The sequence below is a fragment of the Sceloporus occidentalis genome, unplaced genomic scaffold (assembly GCF_023333645.1).
Source record: "Sceloporus occidentalis isolate IW3139 unplaced genomic scaffold, rSceOcc1.0.p SCAF_365, whole genome shotgun sequence".
Classification (NCBI taxonomy): domain Eukaryota; kingdom Metazoa; phylum Chordata; class Lepidosauria; order Squamata; family Phrynosomatidae; genus Sceloporus; species Sceloporus occidentalis.
Window position 1 is genome coordinate 417,623 of NW_028317345.1, and position 22,928 is coordinate 440,550.

Below are 22,928 nucleotides of genomic sequence, written 5' to 3' on the forward strand. Positions count from 1 at the left end.
TAAATGTTGGAAAATGAACGTAACATTATTAGTTGAAGTAAATTAAGATTGTGGGAATATTACGTTACAGGTCAACAGTCCCCAGAGAATGACAACATCATTAAGGACCCCCTCCCCGAGGACGCCGGGATTGACCACCAGACAGTCCACCAGTTAATTACGGTGCTCATGAAGTTTATGGCGAAGGATAAAAGCAGCGCCGAGGCCGACATAAGCAGCGCCAAGGCTTTTAACACAGTCAAGCGCCATCTGTACGTTCTGCTCGGCTTCGATCAGCAGGAGGGCTGCTTCATGATCGCCCCTCAGAAAATGCGCACGTCAACGTGTTTTAACGCATTTATCGCAGGAATCGCGCAGGTACAATGTACTATAGACACGGTCAAATAACTCATTCACTCACACAGTAATTTATATTACTTACATATGTAAGCTTATATATTAAATATAAGTGTGTATACATATATATATATATATATATATTTCTCTAACAATTTCTATAACATGATTTCCTCTTTAAAGGGCAACAAAGCCATTATTCCATGACAGATGCCTTTTAAAAGAAACATGTTTGATATTATAGTGCTGTGATTGGAACTCTCACATTATTATGTTTCTGGTGACCTTTGATTATATTATATATTTATTTTTTTCTGAGCGACCCTGACATTAGACTGGTAAATAAACGAAATATGTTTTATTTCCATCTGATCGCCTTTAAATTAATGATTTTGATCTTTAATATAACGTTAATTTAACTAACGTGTCGCCAGAATTCTTATTTTGCCCAAATACATTTTGCTTATTGTAAACTGGAACCAAGATAGATCATTTCTCATGTTTTAGTCTTTTTACTTATTTAAAATTAATGTTTTTGATCTTTAGTATAAAGGTAATTTATCTAGTGCGTCGTCCAAATATTATTTTTGTATTATTGCTTTGCTGCACGTGGCAAAGATGAGGCAGAAAGGGTTAATTTCTCATATATTAGCCTTTTTTTGCTTAGCACGTGTATATATGGATATATGGGTAGACCCTATAATAATAGATGAAAAAAGCATGTATTTTGAAAAATCCTAACTCCGTAACAGACAAATAAACCAGTTTTGCAGTTTTTATGCCTTATTAGCAAAAAATGGCACAACTTTCCTACATTTGCGTAAGTTTTAAACAGGTCCTTTTGTTCTAAACGTGCAGCCTTTCAAACATATAGAAACAGAAACATTTGTTTCCTGTTACGTTAATTAAAAATCAAACAAACAGGCAATGCCCTCTGCCGATTACCCCGATCTTATTTAAATTTGTTCTTTGACCCTGAAGAATCTCTCTTAATGGGGAGAAACCAGCTGTCAAAGACCGGAAAGGTCCTGGTTTTATCTTAAGCCGGTGTAAATACACAATGATTGGGGTTCATCTGTTTTCAAGGAAATCAAGGACATTTCTGGCTGTGACGTAATTGCAAAAGGGTTTTCTAACCATCAATCAGCCTTTTAAACTTAAACTTGGAACACAACGTGCCATTGGAACCCAGGAGTGATGGGAGTGATAAAGGGCCATTGGAACACAGGAGTGATGGGAGTGATAAAGGGCCATTGGGACACAGGAGTGACGGGAGTGATAAAGGGCCATTGGGACACAGGAGTGACGGGAGTGATAAAGGGCCATTGGGACACAGGAGTGACGGGAGTGATAAAGGGCCATTGGATCCCAGGAGTGATGGGAGTGATAAAGGGCCATTGGATCACAGGAGTGATGGGAGTGATAAAGGGCCATTGGAACACAGGAGTGATGGGAGTGATAAAGGGCCATTGGAACACAGGAGTGATGGGAGTGATAAAGGGCCATTGGATCACAGGAGTGATGGGAGTGATAAAGGGCCATTGGATCACAGGAGTGATGGGAGTGATAAAGGACCTCTGTATACCTATAAAGATATTCCAGTCAAAATCAGCCGTTTTTAGTTACAATAGTCATGTACAGCATTAACCGTGTCTGTGCTGGATTGCTTATCAACTTCATGTTATTTTAATTGACAGAATTTGTTTTTCTTTTTTTTTTTTAAAAAAGGACGTTTCTAAGTGACCCCAATCCTTAGAATGGGGGTGTACATATGGGGTATGTTTAGATCTGGAACCATTGGTGGGTATTGGAGCTCATGATGACAAGCCCCATACTTGAATACATGTGCAATTGTGTCAGGTACCCCTTGGCTGGGAATGGGTTAAGAATAAGATGTATCCATGGACGGGTTTCTCATAAGCTGTTTTTCTTGCTTGCAGGTGATGGATTATAACATTAACCTTGGGAAACATCTACTACCCCTTGTAGTCCAAGTATTAAAATACTGCACCTGCCCCCAGCTGAGGCATTACTTCCAGCAGCCTCCCCGATGTTCCTTGTGGTCCCTGAAACCCCATATTCGACAGATGTGGCTGAAAGCCCTGCTTGTCATTCTGTATAAGGTATGCAGAGACCTTTATGTTAATCGAAAATATGTATTTTACAAATAATGTTATTTTAAATGAGGAGAAACAAGAAGCCATAATCTGGCAGAGGTGGTAGAGGGTAATACAGTGAGGGTATTAAACATGCGTGGGATAGACATACGGCTCCTGAATCTAAGACGACACTGACGACTGATTAAGGTTTGAGTCTTTACAGCAGGAGAAACAAGCAGAATAGACGGGGGCCGGATGGGGCCGATCTGCTGGCAGCTTCTGGGTTTCTGTGTTATTTATCATTATTAGTTATTTGAAAGAAACATCAAAGCAACTTTAAGCTAAGGAGTCTCGGCATCACCCGAGGATGAGTCAGGGAGATTATTTCATCGTGATTTCATCTCCATTTTATCGTGATGTAGTAAATCTCTCCTCTCGTCCGCTGTGCTGCAGTCTGAAGCTCATGCATAGAACTGCAGCTTTCTTTGTCGCTCAAATGTCACTTATCATAAATAAATCTTTATCTCAAAAACCAGCCTTTGTAGGGATTTGTTGATTGACGGATTTGAGAAATCAAAGTCCGAGGTCACTCAGACTCCTGTCAGGGCTGATGTGGCTTGGATGACGATCCGTGATCCACTCAGTGTCACAGAACCACCAGGACCAGACAGGTCTCTCCTGAACCGGCAGCGACAGCGAGAAAAACAGCCGTCGGGGAATATGATCTGCAGAAACGGCATGGAGTCGGCAATTTAATCACTTCTATTATGTCACAATGTTGCTAATATATGACAAGACTTGAGAATATATATTTATATATATTAAATATATTTATTTGGATACATTTTAAGAAGCTTCATAAATTGGAGATAAAACCATTTGTTTTATTTCTTTGCATTGGAGTCTTGTTTATGGGCTTCTTCTCGAGACTGATTGACGTTTTAAATCTGGTTAAAATGTTACATTCAACGCAGAGCCTTGAAGGGCTAGAAAATTATACGGAAATCATATTTTTTCCCCTTTTTTTACCAGTACCCATACAGGGAAGCAGACCTGAGTAAGATTGTTCTTCATCTGATTCACATAACGGTGAACACGCTGAACGCTCAGTATCACAGCTGCAAACCCCACGCCACGGCCGGTCCACTGTACAGCGACAACAGCAACATCAGCCGGTACAGCGAGAAGGAGAAAGGTATTCCGGCTAGATTCTCATAACACGTTTCGTTGGCGGATTTACCTGAGCGGGGTAATCTAGTAGATGAGGACAGAACAATAAAAGAGCATTTATGTGACAAATACTGTGAGAACGGCAAGAAAACACCTTTAAGGGGTGGGGGGGCAGGTTCGAGAGGCGCTGTGCGTGTTACAATAAAAATTAATTAGAAGTATTTGGTTTAATGCCTGATTTCACTTTGTCTTTTGATCGCTCCTTTATTCCCTTCCAGAGGAGGACAGTGTGTTTGATGAGTCCGATATCCACGACACGCCGACCGGGGCCGGTAACAAGGAATCGCAAACCTTCTTTGCTCGTCTGAAAAGGATAGGAGGCAGCAAAATGGTGAAATACCAGCCGGTTGACATGAACGCTCAACGAAGTAGGGGCCATAAAGCGTTTTCTGTTGTCTGCATGTAATACTCCACTAGCTATAGCCTATGGCTTTGATGTGTTGACCTGTGGTGACCATAAAATGAATAGTCGGTACATGCATATTCTTGGATGATTTTCATGTCGATGAGTTCCATGGCCCACTTTTTATTCTCAAGTCACCATTTGGTTCATATCAATCCATAGTCAATTCCACTTACAAAGTATAACATATTCAATTCACATGACATGCCCTATTCTACTCACCAGTAATGCCATATTTTCAACCCCTTGACTTCATTGCGCATTATGGAAGCCCAACCACACTGATATATTAATATAAAGAAATGTACACAGAAGATCTATTTATCTTTAAGGTATAATCACTTTCCATCAATCTTAAACACTGTATGTTTGCACATAGTAGATAATAGAAATCCATGCATTATTCTGAATCCATTGTATTGCAGGTGACATTGAACTGGCTGAATACCGAGAATCTGGGGCTCTGCAAGACAGTATCCTGCGCTGTGTTAGAGAGGAAAGTATACAAAAGAAGAAACTGCGCTCCCTGAAGCAGAAGTCTCTGGACATCGGTAACACAGACTCTTTACTCTTTACTCTGGATGAACATCGCAGGAAATCTTGCATAGATCGTTGTGAGCTCGGGAACCCTAAACTGAATGACTATGGAAGGTCAAGAGAGAACTCATCCACCAAACCTGAAACCATTGATGCCAATGAGAATCCAACACCCAGAGAGAGTTTTCAAGAGACACGGAGACCGGTGATACCGGAGGTGAGACTGAGTTGTATGGAGACATTTGAAGTAAAGGTGGATTCTCCAGTAAAGCCGTCTCCTCCAAGAGAAGATTTAGATCTGATTGATTTGTCCTCCGACTCCACATCGGGACCAGAGAAACAATCCATTTTAACCACCTCGGATAGCGACTCCTTGGTGTTTGAGCCTCTTCCTCCGCTGAGAATTGTAGAAAGCGACGACGAAGAGTTTCAGCTGATGAACAATGGAAGTATTGTGGTTTCGACATCTTCAACTCCCATCAGTGCATCAGTACTTAGTCTCAGCATGATGCCTCTGGTACATGTGAGTATCGAAGATTGTTCTAAACCATTTATGACAACAGATTTCAGCTTTAATCCAGTTTTAAGACTGGAAGACATGGCTTCTGATGATCCTGGCAATCAAAAGGATATGGAGGAGTTGCCTAAGGCAGAGGACATTCAAGACATCTTCAGTGGAAGTCCTCTAACGCTAAAACAAAAGAGAGACCAACTAAAGAAGTCCTGCGCTCTGGCAGAGATGTCCATTGATGATAACTCAATGGAGGACACATTGGAGGAGAACAAGACTGGACCTAAGGTCGTGCTTCTGAATGTCCCAGAAGACACTGACAACCAAACAGACAGTGAAAGGCCAGACGCCAGTACCGAATCAGACACAGAGCAAAATACAGAGCAGAAGGAAGAGGCGGAAGAATCAGAGTTTAAAATCCAGATAGTTCCCAGACAAAGAAAGCAGAGAAAGATAGCAGTGAGTGCCATCCAAAGGGAGTACCTGGACATCACCTTCAACATCCTAGACAAATTAGGGGAGCAGAAGGACCCAGGTATTGGCTATAAGAGGACACCTCGTAGACAATCAACACAGAAAATATGATACATGATCAGTACAGATAATATCATACATGATCATAGCACAAAATGTAATACATGATCAGTACATATAATGATACATGATCAGTACAGATAATATCATACATTATCATAGCACAAAATGTAATACATGATCAGTACATATAATGATACATGATCAGTACAGATAATATCATACATGATCATAGCACACAATGTAATGCGTGATTAAGAAAGCAGTGGCAGCTGCTTATTTGTAAGAAATAGGTAGATTATGAAAGTAATGAAAACAATTACAGTGTTAGCCCCTAAGGTGCTTTTTTTAATGTAACTAAGAATATTAGAACTGGACACTTCGATAATGCTGGTGGCTGGTAGCTTAATGTTTTTACCCATGAGTAAGATGAAATCTTGTCTTGTTCTTTAGAGTCTAAAGGGCTTTCAATTCTAGATATGCCCAGAGAGTCCTCTTCTGCACCAACTCTAGAAGCAGGGGGTCCTGAGACCAGCAGCCGTTCATCTCTGACAAGTAAGTTCTCCGAAAAACGTATACATTTCTTGTAAGGCAAATATTTTAAATCACAGAGACATCCTCTTGGTTTAACTACTTCTCTTAATTAGAGAAAACCTAAAACTTTCATGAAAAACAGGAATGTATATTTCTCAGTCCCTGGGAGGAAAAAATCAATGAATAGAGTTAGGAGTATTTTATGTGTGAGGTGTTTTAATTCAAAGTAAATTAAGTTTAATGGCGCTATTCATTAAAACGCATTGTCCTGTATATGTGATTTGTAGGATTCTAATTATGTATTTATGTTCCTGAAGCTCAATACAGGCAAATGAAAAGGGGTTCTCTGGGGGCTTTGACGATGACACAACTCACGAAGCGTCAGCTTGAACACCAGTCGAGTGCCCCGCACAACATCAGTACCTGGGACCCCGGTAGGTCTGGAGGACACCCGTGGACACTCATCACACCCACGCCATTTCATTATTTATGTAGAATGGAGCATTTTCACAAACTGCATGGTAGGGTAGATTTTACCCCAGAGAACAGGCATTAGAGAACCTGTGGCTTTTCTGTGATTACGGACCAAGCCCATGACCCTCAGCCTGTTTTATATTAGCTTTGCCTGTTTTAGACAAAAAGTCACCATGTTTTATTATTACCAATCAAGCTGAAGATAAAGGGATTGCAATTAGCAACATTAAGATGGTATAATCACATTTCCCCTTGGATGCAACTAAAATCTGCGCTTCAGTATAATAATAATAATAATAATAATGTATGTGATAGTTCTGATATAATAGTGTATGATGGGACGCGCGGTATATACATATGGCTTAACGGAACTTTTAACTTTTTGGGGGTCGAGCAATACACTGATGTGAGCAGGTTATCAAACCTCGAAACGTGGGTGTAAGAATTATGTAGAAGGGATTTGAGTTTGGAAACGTTGCAAGCAAAACTACATAAATTAGAAAACATTTAATGCGAATGGAAAATAATGGCTTGTATAAGGCATGTTTATATTATTGACGCTCATATGTCATTATGTGTCTTATTATCCAAATTGTTTTATTCTATTCTTTTGATCAAGACGACCCGAAAGCGGCCCACGAGGTACTTGGCAGTATTTCGGAAGTGTCAATGGGAAGAACCAGTATTCCTTATATTCAGATCGGTGAGTTATATATTTGTAGTGAGCGCGTTTATGGGTAGATGGCATTTAGGCCGTGAATAACGGACTCTTTCAAATATCTCCTGTGTGAGGTATGTATCATTGTATGGGAGCCTTTTCTAAAAGGAAGGCCTATCGTGCATAGCGAAAACAGTGATATTTCACATGATACCACTTGGTATTAACCCAGGAGAAGGTTAAATTCCCAGCTATTTACCAGAACCTGTGCCTGGAAATCAAACACATTCTGCGGTGCTTTTCTCGTAATTAACTTTTCAGTTTAAGGGGTAGATTTACATGTCGGGTGACTCTAGGCCTTTCTTAGCGTTCGCCTCCTCATTGGAGAAGAAGTATTAAAGACTTCTCTGTGCAAATTACAAGATTACAATTTAACAACAAAAGGTAATTAGGCACCCCTTGGGAGGTGGGTATACAGCTCAGAACTCTCCCTTTAATTATCCGCTACCCCCCAGTACTGTGGAGTTGGAAGTTGATGTCAAGAATGACTGGAGATGATACATTTAAGTCAGGGGTTTCTAGGTGTGGAACAGGTTCTAAGGAGCCCCTAGATTCTGTATTGTAATCAGTTGTCCTCTTCCCTGTCCTCGATTTCCAGGGGCCACAAAGTCCAGCCTGCTCTCTGCCCCCAGTATCGTCAGCATGTTTGTTCCAGCGCCAGAGGATTTCTCAGATGACCAGCCCACCATAATGTCAGACAAGTAAGTCCTGGCTCCGATTTTATAGAGCCCAAGACACCAAGCATAGCGGGTCCAATGGCTCTTTCTTTTTATCCTGTTCTAGATGCCATGACTGCGGAGCCATTCTAGAAGAGTATGATGAAGAAACATTGGGCCTGGCCATTGTGGTTCTCTTGACGTTCATTCATCTCAGCCCAGACTTGGCTGCTCCTTTGCTTCTGGATATCATGCAGTCCGTGGGCAGGTAACATCTAGAATCATTTGCCGATGGATGGATTGTCAGCTTCTAATCTAAAAAAGAAGCATATTTGAGAATTCACAGACGGCACATGCTGTTTGTATAATTATCTCTGATTCCGTGCTTCCCGGGTACGGCACAAACTTCTTTGGAATTTCTGTAAATTCTGTTAATATTTATATTCTAACATTTCCTTTGTGGATTCTCCACCAGATGCTCATTCTTTTTTTTTTTTTTTTACTGTCCACAATTTCTTCCTAGATTGGCATCAAGTACCAGTTTCTCTAACCAAGCCGAAAGGTAAGCAGTTTATAGAGACACAGAATGTGGGTTTCCGTGATGTTCTTGCAGACATTGAAGATAAAGTTCTTAATATTTGCCTACAAATTATTTCATATACTCTTTGGCACTAATGGGATTAATTATGGATCTAGTTTCTTTTTTATTATATTACATAATACAAAATAAACTAGATCACGACTTTTCACGATCACTAATTAATCCCATTAGTGCCAAAGAGTCTCTGAAATAATTTGTAGGCAAGGCAAGGATTAAGAAGTTTATCTTCAGTGTTCTCTGTATGCCAAAAATACCTTTAAAGGACCCAAATTAATTACAAAAAAGGGATTGCGTTCAAAACTCTGCCGTATAAATTGATACAGTTTAGAACTATAATAAGACTTTGTTTAGTTGAAGCTTAGATTATTCTCACTTTGTCTGCAAATTTCATAGCTAAGTATGCGGCTTGTTCCAATCTGCTAAATGATAAAGCAAGGATACCCTTTGTAGAATGGCCATTTAGAGGTTTTCTACAGAGCTCGGTTTTCTGTTGGTCACTAAAAGATGGGCTAAAGGAGAGAACAAGAAGAGGACACTTAGAAAGAGCTGGAATAGAGTTTCTAACTAGAATAAGATGGAATTCATTTGCTTACTGGACCTCTTCTGTGGGGGTGCTAAGAGTGTTGAGTTCCAGCTTTGAATTTGTTTTCCAAGCATGATGATCCCGGGGAACGCGGCCGGTGTCGCCAAGCAGTTCCTCCGTTGTGTTTTCCATCAGCTGGCACCCAACGGCATATTTTCTCAACTCTTCCAGAGTAACATCAAAGGTAATCTGGCCATATCGAGTATCGATAAAAAATAAGATCCTATTTAAGCGGAACTTGGTTATTTGATATTCCTCTCTTTTAATAGATGGGAGCTTTTTACGGACTCTGGCGACATCACTCATGGATTTTAACGAACTCAGCTCATTTGCCGCTCTGAGCCAACTACTTGAGGTACGTCATGAAGGACTATGTGCCACTAAAGAGGAACGCCGTACTAGGCAATGGTCTATGGGAGAAAGCAATATGTCTCGTTGTACAAATACACAAAGCTTTCCAAATAATTATATCAGCTAAGCGGTAATTCTTTCTTTTTTTAGGGTTTGAATAACAAAAAGAATTTGCCAGCAGGTGGCGCTATGCTGCGCTGCTTGGAAAACATCGCCACTTTCATGGAGGCTCTTCCTATGGACAGTCCCAGTAACCTATGGGCCACCATTTGTAATCAGTTCCAGACCTTCTTCACAAAATTGCCATCTGTCCTCCCGCTAAAGGTAGGCTCCTACAAAAATGAACAACACGTTTTTTTGTTGAAAACTTCCAAATGGACTTCATTAGCATCGCCATAAAGCATCGGCTCAGTGTGGTGTCTGAGCAGGAAAAGTGCACCCAAAATATCACATGACTGACAACAATGGCGGCCTCCAGATCTGCAGAGAAAGGGATTTTATTGGAACGAAATGAGATAAAACCAACTTTTTGTCACCGACCGACAACCGACATCACTGTATACAGCGCTGGGGGTATATCGGGATGCTTGAAAACTATAAGATTTAACTTTACTTATCACGTCTCTTATAAATGTTGAATGTAGCAAATAATTTTACAGGTAACTGACATATTTTGTTTTAAACAGTGTTCACTGGACTCCAGTCTCAGGATAATGATTTGTTTGCTGAAGATACCAACCTCAAATGCCACCAGGGTATGTAGAAACATTGTAGATTATAATAATCACGATTAAATGTGATTTTATTTATTTTAAACGCAATTGAATGGAAAAAGAACGCTCGGAAACTTCTATATCCCTTTTTCTACGGAATCCCAGGCTTAATAGTTTGTACAAAAGTGTCAAGCCTGTAAATTAGATCGGGAACTGAGAATCCTTCACTCCGTCTCCAAGATTATTTTTTTACAGCCCTCATCCTACATTTTACGATAAACTGCATGAAAAATGTAATTCTTTACAGATGTGCAGTCAGCTGCCGCCAGACACGTCGGAAGCCGAAATAAATGATCTCGACTTAAATATTATTTGTTTTCTTGACGGACGAGGTTATTGATTTTCCTTTTCTTTATTCTAGAGCCTGTTGGAACCCTTTTCTAAGCTCCTGAGCTTTGTGATTCAGAATGGCATCTTCACGCTCGCCTACCTCGTGGAGCTGTGCGGCTTATGCTACCGAGTATTTACTAAGGTATAGAGAGGATTTATGCATTTTAATCGTTTTTGTTACATCAAATTAATGATTGTGTGAATACAATTTATTATTTGATCATTTAGGGTTTTTCAAGATGCTGAAAAAAATTGCCCAAGTGATAAGTGCTAATTAGTGAGATTAAATGGGCCATTTTAGCCCTAGACAGCCTGTCTAAGCCATCTTTGTCCCTGGCTTGCCTGGGCCATCTTAACCCCCTAAACAGCCTACCTGTGCCATTTTACCCCCCAAACAGCTTGCCTGTGTCTCTCTGTTTCTGACAGATGAATCAGCATACAGGAAATGGATGTGATGTCACTTCCTGCATGCTGTATCAGACACCGTGCAGGGAAAGAGTGTGAGAGGTCATCGATCGGATGATCGCTACACTCTCCGTGACACTAACTGTAGGTGTTACCCTCAGCTAGCGGCTTTTAAAGGGGCGGTCGCAGGGGTCACCCGGGCCCCCCAGAGTTGAGACCTTGAAATGTTAGACAGACTGGTAAATTGAATATTTCAACTTTTTGTCTTCACTACGGATTATGAAGAGCTGTCCCCAGGGATCGTCTACTGGACGAAGGGCTGAGTCGGCCCTGTATAATGTATGGCTAAATTGGTGAGCTGCCACGTATAATGTAGGGTTCAATCAGCGAGTTGCCCTGTATAATGTATAGTTCATTAAGTGAATGACTTTCAATGACTTTCCCCACATTAACTATACATCATACAGGGCCGTCTCAGCTCTTCCTACAGAAGAAGCTCTCTGGGATCGGCTTTTCATAATGATTTTTTATGCGTAGATTGCATTTATTTTGTAAACCTACAGAGTTTCTTTAAGGCTAATTTAAAAAAAAAACCTTGTTAATCAGCAAGGACAACTGCTCCGGTTAAATAACTGGAAATCAATGTGTAATCCGAGGTGTGTCAGCAAGATGAAAGTGTCCTGACTAATTGGAAATTATGTTAATGCCACGGTTGATCGATACCATTGATTTCCTGCTCTCTGGGGCCGGGCAGCAGGAGATGAAATGGTTTTTATTTTGTCTGCGTCTCCAGCTGGGGTTGGAATTATCGGTTTAGAGGGATTTAAACTAAAACTAAAGTGTCATTTGGGGGCCAGTAGTCCTGAGTACCATTATGGAAGGGGATATTATTTACACCCCAAATCTGAAATAATAATATATAATTATTATATAATAATATTCAGAATAAAAATTTCAGTGTTAAATGTCCAATATTTATTTCTTTGGGTGTCGTAACAGAGCAAACAAATTATTACAGAAATGGTGTCTTTGAAAATAAGACTCTTTTTGTGTCTGTTTACGAAACACCCTTTTCAAAACTTTAGAATCTTAAGACAATATTAAAAACAAGGAATCTGCTACATTTTATCCGGACTGCTGGGGGGGGGGAGGCTGCCTGCCGCTGTTACATTGTTTCTGACAGTCAAGAGCCAACTATGCAGCTTCTCCTCCCAGCAAAAGCAGCTTTCCATGGAGCCGGTCAGAGAATCCAAACCACTTGGACCAAATGGTGAAGCCGATCAATTACCAGCAACCCTACAACCTCACCAACACACCAACTTCTGTATATTAAAAAAAAACACTGTGATGGGGTCGCTGTGTCCCACAGTAAGCAAGCACTTTGGCCGCCGTGAGTCTCTCGAGCTGCGGGAGTCGCATTGCGTTATCTTCCAAATCAGTTCACTGATAATACCGACCTACGGCAAGCCGAAATGTAATAAAAGCTAATAAAAGTGTTTCGGCAAAAGCAATTCGGCAAGTTTAATTTACTCCAGTAGGTAACACATAAGATATGAGGCTTGGAGCTCTAAAAATATTTTCACATTCTGAAATTAAATTTTGGGCTTAGGTTTTTTTTTTTTTCTCTTTGAAATCCTCCAGCTTGAGTAAAATCTCTTGTAAGATGTGTAGAATGCCAAAAATGAACTGTTAACCCTTTGTCTCGGTATTGATACTTTTTTTGTGATTTTGCAGGAGAGAGATAAATATTATTTGACCCGAAGCGTGATCCTGGATCTTCTGCAAGCCTTGAAACTAAAGTCCCCTTTACCCGACACTAATCTCTTACTGCTGGTTCAGGTGAAACATTTACCCGGATTCAGGGTCGGAAAGGGAGGAGGGGAATTAATTATATTAAGAGCTGATAATCAATTAAACTCCTCTGCGCTCACTCAGATTTCCGGCACTTGAATGGCTAAAACTTGTTTTGTTAAATGACAATAATTGGCATAAATATGCATCCATTGAAAAAAAAAAAAATAATTTAAGAATAAATTGTATAATCAAAAATATTTTCAGAAAATATCAGCCATTTTTGAAGTATTGCTAAATATTAAAAATAATTGAACCTCTAATCTAACTATTTTTGCTATTTTATAGTTTATTTGTACAGATGTTGGAACTAAACTTGCAGAGTCTACCATCATTCACAAGCAGATGTTTGCCTCGGTCCCCGGGGTAAGTGCGATGGGTTGGGCCATTTTCTTATATAAAATGGAAAAAAAATATATAAAAAACCTGCATTATCAAGAATGATCCTTTTTAAAAAAAAAAAGAAACTGCAATACTTCAAAGGATAACTGGTTAATACGGTACAGTGCAGGTACTAGGGACCTGTTAGTAAATCGTGGCCCTTTTGGTGGCCAACGTGCACTTTAGAGTCGCCGTCTTCCCATAGGAAGTTGCCGCTGGGGTCAGTGCTCCGTCAGGCACACACAGAGTTAACCCAGGACTGGAAATGCAAAATATGATTGTGTTGAGATGCCGAGACTCCTGGCTTTTTGTTTCTCCGGTCCTGGCATCAGGGTAGGATGTCTTAGGCTTTCCTGACAAGTCTGCCAGCGACCTTCTTATTCTGTCTGTTATTCTGTCACGGAGCTGACAGCCGCATAGCTTTCCGCAAGACAGAGGGGTCCAGTTCAGCACAATGAAAATGTACATTAACATAAAAACAGGAGAGAATAAGACTTTAGCTTCACTGAGACGCCCCGGAAAGGATGCTAATTATGCACTCGCCTTAAACAGACAGCAAAGTCTTGTAGAGAAAGATGAAATAACGAGCAAATGAAACATCCCTTCATTTCTATACCAGGCACTATGAAGGTGTCCTGAAACAAGAGCAGAGGCAGCTGCTTAGAACCTCTTCTTTCCTGTTGATCTATATATTTTGTTTAGCAAATTTTCCAAGTGTCTCTATTTTCGACATACAGTCCCTGTCTCGTCCCTAAATCCCTGATGCCCCTCTTTTCTCGGAGGTCAGAATGTTTGCTGGGTATGAGGGTATCGCAGGGTTCTACTTCCCTAAAAGCCCGGATAATGTGTATAGAAACATCAGGAAATGGCTTTATAAATTAAACGGGGTAAATAAACCCCATTATTCTTCTTCTTCTAAATGCCCCATTCAGTTACACAAATAGGGCACGAAGTCACATAAAAAGTCTGGATGAAGCCCCACCCCACAACTCTAACCACACCCCCTAAAACAAAAGTACCCCTCGTTGGTCATTTGAAACATTGGTAGGTGTGGTTTAATTGCCCGGGTCCCTTAAATTACTAAATTTGCGGTTTGGATGTAGTATCCCGAGCCGTTTATCCCACTCAGAGCACGCGCATGTTGGGGTTAAAGGGAGTCCTCTCTCTCTCTTATTTCATTAAACTTGTTTTCCTGCCATATATAATCTCTTTTAAATAGACAAAAAAAATCGCATGGCGGTGCGCGATGAGACATGTTGGTGCCGTCTTATACGCTTTACGAGCTCGGCGCAGCCAATCACAGAAAAAAATAAAACCCTTTAGATTTATTATAAGGAGAACGGAATGAAATATGCTTTGAGCGGTGCAGAGAGTTATCTTACAAGATTCACGGACGTCTTTAATGTCCCCGAGATGTGCTGGGGAAAAAAATCCCCTTAAAGAGACAGCGCCTTCATTTTTAAAGACGGTCTAAATTCAGAAGATGACATCATAATAAAAACTGATTTAAATCATATCTAACCATTGCAGTTACCCATAGAAGTTAAAAGTGCCTCCTCAATTTATATTCTGGATAGGAACCAAGGCGAGGTCGTTAGTTTTCAAGTAATTGATGTATTAGTTCCTTTAGTTTGGTTTTGAAGTTGTGGAGAGTTGAGGCTGCGCGCATGGCCGGTGCTAGGACGTTCTAGAGCAGTAAGGGAGAAAGCCTCGAGATGGGGCAGGAGATGTTAAAGGAAGAGAAAGATCCCCGCTATGAACGGAGTGCAGAGGGGGTGTGGGTATATCTCAGGGTATCAGGTATGGGGATGAGAACTTTAAGGTAAGGAGGCTTTATAAGAAGTGTTAGCTCAGCGGTAAGTGGTGTTCTGGAGAAAAGAGAGCGTAGTCTGGAGCCTGAGATATGGGAAGCAGGGAGCCGGGTTACTGTACTCTAGATAAGGACATAATTCATTCGCACATCAGTCGCACATTTATTCCTCCGACACTCCAAGACGATTATAGAATGCCGGAAGAATAAAGGATTTTTAGGACACTTCTCATAAAGAAGCGAGACGTTCTAGTTGCTTCTGTAACGCGGGGAGTGAAAGAAAGACGTGATTCTAGAGATTTATTATCTAGAGTTATCTCTGGACGTGGGGCGGTTTCCACAGGACGGGAGGGATTTGGGGTCCTCTCCAGCCTCGATAAATGAGGACCTTACCCGGCTCAGGACTAATGGTGCCGCGTTCCTTGCCTCTTCATGTTACGGAACCCTCCGTTATTTAGGATCCTCTTACCCTCCGCCAATGGGATTCTGCTAACGGAATTGTTTGTAATTTGTGGATACTGTGCATTGGAGTGATGGATGTCTCTGAAGGCTTCTCAGCTACGGAGCCGAATTCCTAGACAATGTGACCTTAAGACGTCGTGTTTCCAGATGACAGAGAAACGATTCAACCCAACCAAGCAGAACTGAAACCGTTTTGTGCTGCGGAATAAATATTTTTTGGCGCCGCGGACAGTTACTTTGTGTCACGATGACATTTGGGTAATGGATACATCTAAGAAAACTGGAAGTAGCCGTAGTAGAGCAAGAAAAAAATGGCGGCTTCAGTTGACGTTGATCCTTTTTATGGGGCAAATACAGAAAAAAGAAGGACCTTGAGATGTTACAATCCCACATAAAGAAGAGACCTCTGAGGTCCTGATACCTTGGCCTCATAAAAAAGTATCGACTCCAGAAATCCCATTACACCTAAAATAAAGCACATAAAATTGATGGAGTGAATAAATAAATATTGGCGTTAGCCCTACACCAAGGAATAGCACAGATCGATAAATGATGCGTTCTCTCTTTGCACACATTGAATAAGAATCTAAATTGTGAATGAATTAACCCTTTGTTTTGTGTACCCAGTGCGGCACGGCTGCCATGGAATGCGCGCGGCAGTACATCGGGGAGTTATTAGACTTCATCGCAGACATGCACACGCTAACCAAATTAAAGGTAAACCAGCCCACCTCTCTGAAACAAAAATGTATAATATTGGGTTACACTTGTGTAGGCATTAGCCCTCTGTAAGATTGGGGTCCGACAAGTCTGATAGGACCACCTGTGTTCACTGTTGTATTGTGTGTCCAGAGTCACATGAAGACGTGCTCCCAGCCGCTGCACGAAGACACGTTCGGCGGTCATCTTAAAGTCGGCCTTGCCCAGATCGCCGCCATGGAGATAACTCGGGGGAACCACCGAGACAACAAGGCTGTCATCCGGTACCTACCGTGGCTGTATCACCCACCCTCAGCCATGCAGCAGGGGTAAGAAAACCAACCCGCGGACTCCCAACTCTAAGAAAAAGGGGGCGGCCAATCAGGGAGGTGCAGTCTGGTGCATCGTGGGAAATATTAGCACTCGGGGTGAATGGGTTCTCGGGCAGTTATTGAGATGTTCTTATTATTTCACACACAGCGGGGGATCTGCCTGATAATTCTGCGGAATCTTGGTTATGGCGTCACATTGAATTGTCCATAAATATGTAGGTCAAGAAAATCCCTCGACTTTTCTTCTGGCTGCTGACTAATCCTGATTAATCCCATTGTAACGGTTTCATCATGTGACGAGCGCAGCCTCGTAATGCAGTTATTCGGAAAACACGGGATTTGTTTCAGAAACGCCATATACCAAGGAGGGAGGATTCTGTATCTTTGGAGGAATAAAGAACTCCTGGGCCCTTGGTGGGCATGCGGTCTCGTTTTAGATTCAGGAGCCGTATGCCTATCCCATGCTTAAATGTTTAAATTGTATTAGCCTCTAACTCTTCTGCTGGGAGGCTGTTCCACTTATCTGCCACCCTCTCAGTAAAGTAAAACGTCCTTACATTGCATTTAAGAAATCTGTTTAAGAGCCGGGTCCAGCTTAGAAAGTATCTACACTTTTGTAACCTCTTATTGTCCTCCTTCATTAAAAAAGCTGTAGTGTAACCACCAAGTTGGTGGTGAATTCTTTACCTAGAAGATTCGACCTGAGCAAGAATGTCCTGCCTGCAAAAATAGATCAAATTTAACAAGCTGGAAGGGTTCGGTGATTCAGCCGGTACCAGAAACGATGCTTCTGATGCTGCATTTAGTTTCAAGAGACATAAACTGAGCAGAGTAGGGAAAACATATAAAGTCGAGAAGGGTCTTTATACTAAAATTATCATTTCTATCAGTAAATATTAATGGGTTTTTTTTCTGGAGAAATAAATGAATTATTAATTGTTGTTATTGTTGAACAGACCTAAAGAATTTATCGAATGCGTTTCCCATATCCGGCTGCTATCGTGGCTGCTCTTGGGGTCTCTCACTCACGGAGTCGTTTGCCCGAATTCCCCCTCTGCCTGTATGCCGATTCCCCTGGACGCCGGCTCCCAAATTGCCGACCACCTTATTGTCATCCTCATCGGGTTCCCAGAACAGTCCAAGGTAAAAATGTGACGCAACAAAGCGCCTGTCACACCATCCAGACCTGGGCGATCTTTCAAATTATGTGCTTGGCTCGGGGTAGTTATTTTTTACTATTAATTGCCCTGGCTGGCCATCTTGCCACCTGCTTACCCCCATAACTGCATTTCAGTTCAGAGAATATAGAGAGACTGTCCCAAAAGTCTTTAGTTAGTATTTATTTTGTTATTTTTGGGCCAACATAGAAAATGAAGCAGAATCGCATAAGCTTGCGGGACCATGTGAAGATGAGACTTCTGAGATTCCAAAATAAGATTTTCATGATGCCTGTAAGGTTCCATAGTCTGAAATATTCTAAATTGGACTATAATGGACTAATCTTAATTCTGGAACCCTAACAACCACAAGAAACAGCAGCCTGCATGAAAATTCTATATGGTCATTATATATATATATATATATATATGTATCGTTCCCATTTGCTTTTAATTCTCCTTAGTTTACACTTGGTAAAGGTGTCAATAAAAGATTCAGTACCAGTACATGATGTAGCGTCTGTAATATGTTTGCAGACGTCCGTGCTCCACATGTGTTCGCTGTTCCACGCCTTCATCTTTGCCCAACTCTGGACCGTGTATTGCGAGCAGGCGGCGATCGCCCCGACGCTGCAGAATCAGAATGAATTCACGGCTATATTGACAGCCTTGGAGTTCTGGAGCAGGGTCACCCCCAGCATCCTCCAGCTGATGGCCCATAACACAGTGGTGGGTATCTGCCGCTATGTCGCCGGCACGGATGCAGATAGACTAATGTGAGAATAATACCGTATTTGCTCGATTATAAGACGACCCTGATTATAAGACGACCCCCCAAATCTTAATATTAATTTAGGAAAAAAAGAAAAAGCCTGAATATAAGACGACCCTATAGGAAAAAAGTTTTACCAGTAAATGTTAATTCATTTAAACACTTTTTTTAATAAAAGCTATGCTTGAGAAAAATATTTTGGTTTTATTTCCTTCTATTTTCCAACCTGTCCCCCAGTTATGCACATCTGCCCCAGAAGTGCCTTATACCCCCTATATGCCACTGTGCCCCATGATATGCCTTTTAACCCTCTAAATGCCACAGTGCCCCATAATATGCCTTTTAACCCTATATGCCACTGTGCCCCATGATATGCCTTTTAACCCTATATGCCACTCTGGCACTTAGAGGGTTAAAAGGCATATTATGGGGAAGAGTGGCATATAGGGAGGTTTAAGGCATTTCAGGAGGCAGAGTGGCATTAAAGAGGTTAAAAGGCATTTCACAGAGCACTCTGCCTCCAGAAATGCCTCAAACCCACATTTAACACTCCCCCTCCCTCCTCCAAACTTACCGGTGCTTCTGAGTTGGGGGGGGGCGCATAACACAGGAGGGTCCAGGTCCCCTGCATCTGAGCCCCAGGTGCTTAGTCCGGGCAGCATGTAGAGCTCCACGCGAATCGCGTAGAGCTCTAAGCACCGGGGACTCAGAAGCACCGGTACGTTGGAGGGGGCATAACACAGGAGGATGCAGGTCCCCTGCATCCTCCTGTGTTATGCCCCCCCCCTCCAACTTACCGGTGCTTCTGAGTCCCCGGTGCTTAGTCCGGGCAGCGTTTAGAGCTCTACGCGATTGTATCGTGTAGAGCGTAGAGCTCTACACGATACAATCGCGTAGAGCTCTACACGCAGCCCGGACTAAGCACCGGGGACTCAGAAGCACCGGTAAGTTGGGGGGGGGGGATTAACACAGGAGGATCCAGGTCCTCTGCATCGCTGCGGGGGATCTGGATCTTAGTCTCATAATCAGACCTATTTGAGGTCTGATTATAAGACGACCCTGATTATAAGACGAGGGGTATTTTTCAGAGCATTTGCTCTGGAAAAAACCTCGTCTTATAATCGAGCAAATACGGTATATTATTATATATGTAAAATATTTCAGGAAGGACAACAGATCGAGTAACCTCACAATGACATCACATGTTTTATATAATTATTATATGCATTTATATATAGGAGAGGCATTTGAATAGAAAGTGTATAGTAAGTGGCAAAAGAGAATCTAGAATGTTAAAGTTGCCCCATTGGGGTCAGGTTAAGGAGTGTAGGGTGTCAGTTTGACGATAGCACTTCTGTGATGTGTATGTAAGCCCCCAATAACCCTGCGCTTGCCACCTTTCGGAATGCATGCATGCCAAGGTACCTGGTAGGAGCTCTTTATACAGGTATATATCGGCCGGAGGGATTGTCAGCAAGAGGAAACTACCACTTGCGCTAAGTCTTTAATTGTGTACTAGTAGGTTGCTGTGGTTATTAAAAATACATGGTCCTTCTCCAACCTGCGTATCTGATGTAACCCTCTCCTCCTCTAGATGGTTGAAATGGTTTGCCTTCATCTCATTAGTCTGATGGAGGCTTTGCAGGAGTGCGACTCAACTGTGTTTGTCAAGGTAAGTTCCTGGGAGCCTTTCCAAACATTCTTATCTTCAGGAGTCTCGGTGACTTCATAAAAATACATATTTCTGTTGGAGATCTTTGTTCCCCCCCTATGCGTGTTAGCAGGGGTATACCGACCAGAAGGGCTCATATACCTACCTGCAGATGATCGCATGTAAGACGAGGGGTATGCTATACATACATAGGACCTGGGATTGGATCAATAAGGTTTCCTTATGGCCAACCCGCCAAGGGATAAAGTGGAAGGACATGGGGGTCATGCAATAAAGGCATGTTAGACTAACAGTGGAGATATGCTGGTCCCTGTTATAGCTTATCTCATTTGCAAATGGAGACACATTAATCTTATACGATAAGGAATGCAGGTATATTATAATCTGCCAGCATGATGTGACTTTGCCATTAATACAATTACCCTGAAAGCGTTCTGTATTCTACGAGATGGTCTATGGGATTGGGAGAGCAGAACGCGAATCATCAGATATTGTCATTCATGATTACCGGGAGGTCATGGATTTCCAAGTGTAATTGAAAATCTTGATAATGTTAAGAGGGCGTAATTGCATTCATATTTTGGATCTAATGGCCTTTTGGTAATTAAACAATAAATGTCTTCGTATTATGTGTGCTGCCTCTACAGGATTCCAATTAGCATCGGAAAGCAGATTTAGCAGACCGGCTGTATCAGATCAGCAGCGGAAAGTTTGGGCTTGGCAGCCGGCTTAGGTTTAGACCAGCAGAAGCTGGAGCGATGAGGTTTGCTCAGCATTGGGCCAAGCGATGGCTTTTCGAACGCGCCAAGGCTTGTGCAAGGAGGGTCAATTGTCTTAGGAGGAGCAGATGAGCGAATATGGGGCTTGTAGCATGTAACTGGTTAATAACCATTGCTTGCATTTATAAAAAAATTCAAAAATAATCTAAAGTATGGTGTTCTGCAAAAAAACAGAAGAACTTGCTTTCATCACAAACATGATTTTGTATCTGATTATCTTTTTTTATACAGTTGATTCCAATGTGGCTGCCAATGATCCAATCCAACATTAAGGTGAGAGTCTGTTCTCAGAATCCTGTATTAATAAAACATCATAAAAAAAACGAAATAAATAAATAGATATTTTTTTTTAAATGCAAATTTTTATGTTTTTATACAGCATTTATCAGCGGGGCTCCAGCTGCGTCTCCAGGCGATTCAGAACAACGTTAACCAACAGAACCTGCGAATGTTACAAGGTTCCGCTCAGATGAATCACAATTCCACGGTCCTCCGGAAGTGGTTGCAGTGCACTCAGTTCAAAATGGCCCAAGTGGAAATCCAATCCTCGGAGGCGGCTTCTCAGTTTTATCCTCTGTAGCATAGAAAGCAAAAGGCTGATTCCTCAACTTGCCACGCGTGCCACTTACTCCGTGGGTTATATACAAGTAAATAGGCTTACGTCTCCACCTCGGCGGTCAGGTTAGCGTCATGTATGTGTTCTTGGAGAACAATGCGTGTAAAACCACTAAAGCTTTCGCTCTAGAAATGACCGCAACCTAAAGACTAAAATATTCATCACATAACCGTAAGAAATACCAAAGAAAGGTGCATTGTCAACATCTAATGTATCTGCACCTCATTCTGCCCACAAAGCAGATCAAGATCTCCCCCAAAATGAACAACCCCGAGAGATCTCTTTTAAATTTGGTGTTGGTTTTGCCTTTACAAAAAATCCATGCTTAGAACCTCGCTCTGATTGGACCACTGGGCATGGACACTTGGTCATCAAAGTTGGCCCTTAAAACGCACTCAACATAATTGTGTCCTTATCCTACAAGATCATAGGTGACCCCTATAAGGGATAATAAATGCGATATATTTTATATAAATGAAATGAGAGAGAGAAACCACTATTTCTAAATTAATTTAAAAGAAACATTTATATAGAAAAAAGAAAAGTTAGCATTTTCTGGTTCTAGTTTAAGTTAAGGGGATATGCCGTTCTAGATCAGGACTTGTCAGTGTCCCGGAGTGATGGGAGTTGTGTTCTGGAGAGCTTTGGCCTGACAAGTCTTGTGCGGGACAGAGAGGGGGGCATCTGCCGGGGTTGTTTTCACCGGTGTGTGTCCTGGGTAACAGGGCTACAACTTTGAGTTAAAAAAGCCATTTTTCAGGTCTCATGAGTCCCCAGTGTGGACTCCATGAGTGGAAGTCACTGTGTGGTACATGGCAAGTCAAAGCACGACTCGAACGCACTAACCCGGGCCAGTCCGCGCTAGACACGGCTGCGGTTTTTTCCTACATTTCTGTGCAATAAAACTACAAAGTATTCTGTATAATATTGTAATGTTTTTTGGGGGGAAAGTGTTTTCCCTTCAAAGGCCAGGGATAACGGCAGAATAAAAAAGTGCACTTAGAATTTATGTAGGAAACCTGTGCTTTTCCTGTCTTTTTATTGTATGTGGAGGTTCCAGCCTTGTGTTTTTTTCCTTCATTATTTCGTTAATGTTTCAGCGATTTATTTCTCTGTAACGCTAGAGGCTCCTGATGCTTGGGTTGACTGTCTTGCGTATGCTCAAGACCGGACAGCTTGGGGGTGTACGTTATATGTATATTAGGGTACGAATAGACGATATTGTCACCGATCGCCAAAACTGAGTTAACATCTGATCGCACTGCAAGCGTTAAATGTTATTCCCGAATGCGAAGAGCGTTCCACACACAACTAACTTGTTC

The 22,928-nt window shown here is 41.7% G+C and overlaps 1 protein-coding gene across 1 annotated transcript in view; it reads left to right on the forward strand.

The window, feature by feature from the left end:
- The window catches only part of LOC149273602 (protein unc-79 homolog), a 45,542-nt gene extending 23,972 nt beyond the window's left edge, over nt 1-21,570 (forward strand). The window contains exons 28-51 of the mRNA XM_089506114.1: nt 71-357; nt 2,277-2,459; nt 3,468-3,630; nt 3,884-4,033; nt 4,494-5,657; nt 6,104-6,205; nt 6,502-6,637; nt 7,928-8,077; nt 8,160-8,300; nt 8,556-8,594; nt 9,288-9,400; nt 9,486-9,571; nt 9,718-9,891; nt 10,254-10,322; nt 10,702-10,812; nt 12,810-12,914; nt 13,215-13,292; nt 16,207-16,296; nt 16,432-16,607; nt 17,567-17,753; nt 18,305-18,496; nt 20,134-20,211; nt 21,222-21,263; nt 21,370-21,570. Coding sequence (XP_089362240.1) covers nt 71-357; nt 2,277-2,459; nt 3,468-3,630; nt 3,884-4,033; nt 4,494-5,657; nt 6,104-6,205; nt 6,502-6,637; nt 7,928-8,077; nt 8,160-8,300; nt 8,556-8,594; nt 9,288-9,400; nt 9,486-9,571; nt 9,718-9,891; nt 10,254-10,322; nt 10,702-10,812; nt 12,810-12,914; nt 13,215-13,292; nt 16,207-16,296; nt 16,432-16,607; nt 17,567-17,753; nt 18,305-18,496; nt 20,134-20,211; nt 21,222-21,263; nt 21,370-21,570 — 4,217 coding nt within the window. The remainder of the gene's footprint in view (nt 1-70; nt 358-2,276; nt 2,460-3,467; nt 3,631-3,883; nt 4,034-4,493; nt 5,658-6,103; nt 6,206-6,501; nt 6,638-7,927; nt 8,078-8,159; nt 8,301-8,555; nt 8,595-9,287; nt 9,401-9,485; nt 9,572-9,717; nt 9,892-10,253; nt 10,323-10,701; nt 10,813-12,809; nt 12,915-13,214; nt 13,293-16,206; nt 16,297-16,431; nt 16,608-17,566; nt 17,754-18,304; nt 18,497-20,133; nt 20,212-21,221; nt 21,264-21,369) is intronic.
- Nucleotides 21,571-22,928: the final 1,358 nt, after the last annotated feature.